At 36.8% G+C, this 6727-nt stretch overlaps 1 protein-coding gene across 1 annotated transcript; it reads left to right on the forward strand.

Moving 5' to 3' along the window:
* The first annotated feature begins 587 nt into the window (after positions 1–587).
* LOC103938796 (zinc finger protein-like 1) lies at positions 588–6379 on the forward strand. Its single transcript, XM_048575071.1, has 9 exons — positions 588–827; positions 1175–1255; positions 1991–2111; positions 2240–2334; positions 2466–2537; positions 3987–4262; positions 4444–4552; positions 5323–5509; positions 5939–6379. The coding sequence occupies exons 1-9, from the start codon at positions 804–806 to the stop codon at positions 6027–6029; spliced, it is 1056 nt and encodes a 351-aa protein (XP_048431028.1). The 5' UTR covers positions 588–803; the 3' UTR covers positions 6030–6379.
* The last annotated feature ends 348 nt before the right edge of the window (positions 6380–6727 follow it).

The following is a 6727-nucleotide window of genomic DNA, read 5'->3' on the forward strand; positions in this document are numbered from 1 at the left end:
GAAGAGAAGCTACAAATTATATGCTTGAAAGGCTAGAAATCTTTTGACTTGAAGAAGTTGTCCATATTAACGAGCTTATACATATCAATAAGTTCAAAATGTGACAACTCTAAAAAATAAATCATTGGACCGCAAGTGCTAAAAAAAAATTTCACTTCACTTTAAATTGTTATAGTGACACTGCATATTTTTAGTTTTATTGACAATTATTCTTATATTGAGCCAAGTTTTTAAAATTGATTGCACGAGCTAACAAAATTATAATTAATTACAATACGAAGCAAAATAGGGCATAGTTTACCCAAGTTAGTTATCGATTTTAGCTGATTTGGAATTATGATGATTTTAAAAAAAAGCAATTTTTAAAAAAATCTTAAACATCGAATGTGTTTGGTAAAACGAAACCAAAATGTTTTTTTAAAGGGAATTTTAACGAAAAGTTTTCGGTATTATTTACTTTAACGAAAAATCATATTGTTCACTTTATTCTTTGTTTTGTCATTATTGTTAAAACTTAAAATCATTAGTTTTTTTTATTATTTTTATTTTTAAAAGCAGAGCGGTGCCAGGTCCTTTGTTTTGTTTTGGGTGGTTGGTTATCTATCAAATTAAGGCGAACGGACCTCTGGTCCTATGAGTTCAGCGAGCCTGTGAGCTCTGCTCTGCCTGAGAGACAAGTTTTGCAAATCTGACGAGGGAGTTTTGTTAGAATCGTCAAAAGAAGAAACGATGGACTCCGACTGATAAGTAAAATCTTCCCCAATTGTAAACCCTAGCGACTTCGGTTCCCTCTCAGTGCTGCAATGGTGGTTTGCAAATGCCGCAAGGTACCTCTCTCTCTCTCTCTCTCTCTCTCTATCACATGATCACTGGTGTCCTAGAATTTTACTGTGTCATTTGCCGATTCAGTTCACAGAGCAATGAGTGATTTGGTAGCTCAATTTTTAGATCGGATCGGATTCCTAATGTTGAGACGAAGGCGATCCATAAGATTGTGAATTGGTTTTGGTATCCGCATTTGACTTGTAGATTGGGATATTTCAGATTTGTTGTTCAAGTTCGTGATTGCGATTCAATTCTTGAAATTCTAGTTCCTATACCTTCTTATGGATTTCATTTATTTTCGTTGATTGATTTCCAAGGCTGATGGAGATTGGGGATTTTGGTGTTTCAGGCTACTAAGCTATATTGTTTCGTGCACAAGGTTCCTGTTTGCGGAGAATGCATCTGTTCTCCCGAGCATCAAATATGCGTGGTAGGCATTTCTTTCTTCCTTTTTCGGTGTATGTTATGTGGTCAACTTTGTATTGTAATTGTTAGGCTGCATGATTTGGTTGTTCTGTTACTTCAATTAAAAGCACAGCGAACGTATTTTCCTCATTTCATAATCATGTCGCATGGCTGAATTGGACACACCATAATCGGGGAGATAAATGGGTTTTGGCTTCAATTTGGTTATGCATATGTACGTACACAATCTACATTGGTTACCTGTGTGTAATGAAGAGAGCGGAATAGAAATTCATATAAAATACAAATATTAAATAACACATGGATATACTATGATTGAAAGGTGTAAGGGTTTGGTTAATAGAATAAAAGCAACTTGTAATTGAATTTGAGTATGACTTAATTTGACCTTTTTGTGGTCACCTTAAGTGCTTCAGTATCCTGTCAGATTTAGGTTGGTGCGGTAGGCATAGATATGACATAACAGACGCTTGACCTTCGCTCAAGTGCTATGGGAGGTTGTTGGCAGTTATATTAGACTATTTTGTATCCTTCTTAATACCAATGTCTTGTTTTGAAAAATGATGAATGTAGCTAAATTACTTAATACTCATTAGTTTCAAAAACTAAAAATTGGATCCAAAAAGGATACCAAACAACCCCTTTGCATCTAATACTTTTAGAAAATTATAATATATACGAGGAATGTTCTAAGGCCCTTTTAGGCCTGATCTGTGTTTGTCTTCTCATTTCTATGTAGATTCGTACTTACTCAGAATGGGTAATAGATGGAGAGTATGATTGGCCTCCGAAATGCTGCCTCTGTCATGTTGAGCTGGATGAGGGGACTGGCCCCCAAACGACTCGGCTGGGTTGCTTGCGTAAGGAATTTGCAGATATTGTTACTGCCACATATCTATTGAAAAACAAAATTTGGTTCTTGAAGGGATAAAGAAAATTTTGAACTCATTACACAATGTAATACACATTTATCTTGTTGTTCATATAGATGTAATACATACAAGTTGCCTGGTTTCACATATCAAGAGTTTCCCTTCGCATACTGCACCAGCTGGATATGTTTGTCCTACATGTTCCACACCGGTAAGATTCCTTCTTGTCGCATTTTCTTGTTCTATTAAAATTAGAATACATTTGTTCAGCGTATGTATTTAGAGTTTATGTGATGCTTTTATCAATGTGATTCTTTTTGACATGGTTATCTGTTGGTGCAGATGTGGCCTCCCAAGAATGTGAAAGATTCGGCATCCTGCTTTCACTCAAAGTTGAAGGAAGCTATCATGCAGGCAAGGCTCGTTCTTGACAATGAGATTATCATAAAACTAGTAATTTAATGGAAATTTGATTACCGTTTCTTTATATCGCTTCGTACGTGGTGTTTGTTGCATCACATAATAGAACCTTACTGCAGTGTGTAAGGGTTTTTATCAAAAATGGTCTTTATCTTTTACCAACTCAGTAGTTTGGTCCTTTATGTTTCAAACTCATCAATGTCATCCCTTATCCATTGTTGCACTCGTTAATTTACTCCTTACTGTCAAATTTCGTTAAAAAATCTGTTAGGGTGATTGTGTGGCACATGTGGGACCCATACGGCCAATTATTTTTTGCCACATGGATTATCTAAAGAATCCAAAATTTTAAAATAATTTAAGTAAAAAAAAAAAGAATGAAAAAGTAAGATAATGAAATAAAATATTTAAAAAATAAATAAAAAGCAGACCCAGCAAGCGCCACACATCTCTGCCACCACTCCACTAAGAGCCACCCTCTGGCTCTCCAACGTCACTAACCACTGTAACACCCTCCCACCCAGGCCCTCTCTCTCTCTCTCTCTCTCTCTCTCTCTCTCTCTCTCTCTCCTTCCTCTTGTCCCACCACCCCACCGTCACCTCCCTCCCAAACCATAAACATAACCAGACAAGGAAATTGACCCCGGTCTGTAATAATGATACGAAAACGCTGAGTCTTAGTGTTAGTGGTAGCTTTTAGTCTTCTCTGTAATGCTGCTAAAATTGTGATGTAGTCCTTGTCAACTTGATCTAATCAGAGAGAGATGATGTGAAGAGAAACAGGTTTTGAGCAGGTTGGCTCTGGATTTAATGTTATTTTGGTTGATACTAGACTATGAAGTTAAGTTAGCTGTTAGATCTCTTTCAAATACTAGAAGGTATCAGATTTGTTTGAAAATATAGAACATGTAGAGGACACTCTCCCCTAACATAGAAGTGTTTGAGTACATGGTTGCAGATGTATTATCCTATGTCTCACTACTGATTTTGATGCTTCTTGGTAAATAGGTTAGAAAGGTGTAATTTGGTGAGGTGGAAGTGGTTCGTTCAGTAATGAGTAGCACTAACATACCACATTAACCGTAGAGTTCGGAATAAAGAGGAAAACTTGTAAGAATGATATCAATACAATTAATTGTAAGTGTATTGAATTGTTAATACTCTGCAATAGATGAATTAAATACTCCTTATTCCATAGAATTCTGCCGTAGGCAAAGCATAACTACATGACTGCATCTTGATTCTAATTTATGTGTATTTTTATGGGCCAAATATCTATTGAAAGGTGCTCCCCTTCACTTCGTGAAGGGCTGTACACTTGGTATGTGTTCATTAAGCTGTTGTGCTAAGTTCGAGGCATATTTTGCATGAGTGTTGCAGTTGTTCCTTTGCTTTTGTCCTTTGTAGTAGTTAAACGTGAGCAAATTTTCTGATGTCATGCAGACTGGCTTGGAAAAGAACTTGTTTGGAAATCATCCAGTTTCATTGTCGACAGAATCACGTAGTCCTCCTCCTGCATTTTCCTCAGATCCACTTGTTAGTGCATCTTTGAATGGAGGAAGGGACGATAATGCTAGCTCATCCGCAGGAAAAGATGGACCTAACGTAATTGATTTCGCGGCTACAACTGGAGCAGGACCTTCTATACATCCAGTGGCAGACATAGTGGAGATAGGAAGTCCTAGTTCGGCAGGGAATTATGTGCAAAGCACGAGTCCGGTAAAGGGCAAGAGGAAATTTTCTGTTATTTACTGAATTTATCATGTGGAGATAGAATCCCTACCTTCTTTATATGTGTCATTTCACACTGACTTGTGCTCGTGTATGTGCAACTTGATATTTTTTATGCTGTTTTTCAATTGTCTCATGATTTCATTTTGTGTGTGGGCACGAAATCTAGCCTGGTGCTACAACACGAAAGGGTGCATTGCAAGTTGAGCGACAGAACTCTGAAATTTCATATTATGCAGACGATGAAGATGGGAATCGTAAAAAGTATTCACGAAGGGGTAAGTAGAAAGTTTTGTGTGTGTGTGTGTGTGTTGATTTTCAAGTCATGATATTATTTTCTTTATTGTGGCATTGTTAATCAAATTTACGGTATAGGGCGTGCTTTAATGAGCAATGCCATTTCTGATCAGAACTGTTTTTGTTATAATTCTATTAGGCGAAAAGACACTTTTGTTTCTTCAAGTTCTGCCTAAGTATCGATTTGCCTTCTTCTCCAATTGCATAATTGGACCCCTCTTTTATATATCTTTTTAGTTGAAACAATGTTGTTAGTCCATGAATGCTAGAAGTACATGGTCCTTATCCAATTGTATAGTTAGACCCTTCTTTTATCAACAATAGTTACAACTTTGTTATTAATATGTTGATTTGGCACCTTAATTGACTATATGATGTTAGTGGAAGTCATAGCATATGCAATGCCAGTTTCTTACCACATACATGTATCAATTTTTTGCCTATTTGTCCCTGTATACTAAAATACAAGCATTATTGTCACTTTGTGGTGATTTACCACATGCCAAATTGATAGGCTATAACCATATTACAGTTTTGGTGGATGGAAGAACCTCAGTTTTCTAATTTAAGAAAAAAATGGAAGGACGTAATTACAAAATTGGAAAATAGAGACTAGAAATTTGATGATGAAAGTTATAGTTTACATTTACTAATATTACGTCTCCTCTTGCTTGGTGTTTGCTAAATGAAATTGACACTTTAATGCTGCAAAGTTAATATCCTGTGGGTTTTTTATTTTATTTTATGGTAGGCCCATTCCGACATAAGTTTCTTAGAGCATTGCTTCCATTCTGGTCAAGTGCGTTGCCAACTCTACCAGTGACTGCACCCCTGCGAAAAGATGGATCAATTGAAAATGATGTCCCAGAAGGTCGTCCCCGACATAAAAAATCATCAAGAATGGATCCAAGAAAAATCCTACTTGTTATAGCAATCATGTAATGTCTGTTCATCCCCATTTTTCTTCGTTGCTATATTTGTTTGCTTAATTCTTCTTGTTGGCTAAGAAAATAGAAAATACGGGTATAAAAATTGGCAAAACAGAAGTAATCTGAACCTGCTTTAGGGCGAGTAAGGAGGGGGTGGGGTCACTTGTCTAAGTGCACCATGTCAGATTATCGTAAGTGCCATGATTGCTCGTGATATTGGAGGTTAAGTTGCTTTTGGGTCAATTGGAACTCCTGTTCTGGATGCGGCTTCCTTGCTTATGCTTTATTATATTCTTGCAAGTATAAATGGTTGGATCATCGAAAATAAGTATTCCAGTTGCGAGAACGTACAATGTTAACACACTATAGCAATGTTTGAACTACAGCATATAAAACAAGCTGCAGTCTGCTAATGCAATTATTTTACACATTGTGTAGGGCATGCATGGCGACTATGGTTATTTTGTATTACAGATTAGTGCAACGGGGTCTTGGTGAGGAGATGCCTGAAGACGAGCAGCAGCAATAACTTCCATATATGGTGTGGTGAAATTCAGGTGCGGTGTATACTTCTCTTAATGCGCAGACCTCCTGATCCCAGTCGTTGTGATCCTGCATTAAAATGTTTTTTTATTTGTTTGGCCTGGACCTGCTTCATGTTGTTAGTGAAACGTAGAAACGGATAGTAGAAATTTACATTTCAGTGTTGATCACAGTGAAAGTAGCTTCGTCCATGATCTCTCGTTCCCGTTTTTCTTTTTGTATCTGTATGAAGTTGAATTGGAGAGGCAGGTTAAGTGCAAAAGTTTTGTTGTAATCATCAATTGATTCATTTTTATGAATAAACCTGCTAGAAGGAGCGCATCCCTTTACAAGGAAGCAACATTGTGGCCCCAATCCCATGGCCTCAGGTCCAACCCGATCACTATCTTGTTGGTCATTTTAATTTTATTTGTGTATATATGTGTTTGTTTTATAGTTTTGAATACCAATTATCAATAATTATTCTGTATTTGTTGTAATGCTTTATCTTTCTCTGTCTTTCTCTTGAGCGGAAGTGGAGTGCCTGAATATAACCAGTTTATATTCAGCCCCATCTCGGCCACCATTAATATAACACTGAGAAAAGCATTGAAAGTCCTTGACAAGCAAGGCATTAGAACGAACCGATCATGAGCCAGTACTCCACTTTTAGCACAATTATTTGATTGAGAGGTTAAATTACTT

This window comes from the organism of the source record quoted next, unplaced genomic scaffold (assembly GCF_019419815.1).
Source record: "Pyrus x bretschneideri cultivar Hongxiangsu unplaced genomic scaffold, Pyrus_bretschneideri_v1 Contig77, whole genome shotgun sequence".
In the NCBI taxonomy this organism is placed as follows: Eukaryota; Viridiplantae; Streptophyta; class Magnoliopsida; order Rosales; family Rosaceae; genus Pyrus; species Pyrus x bretschneideri.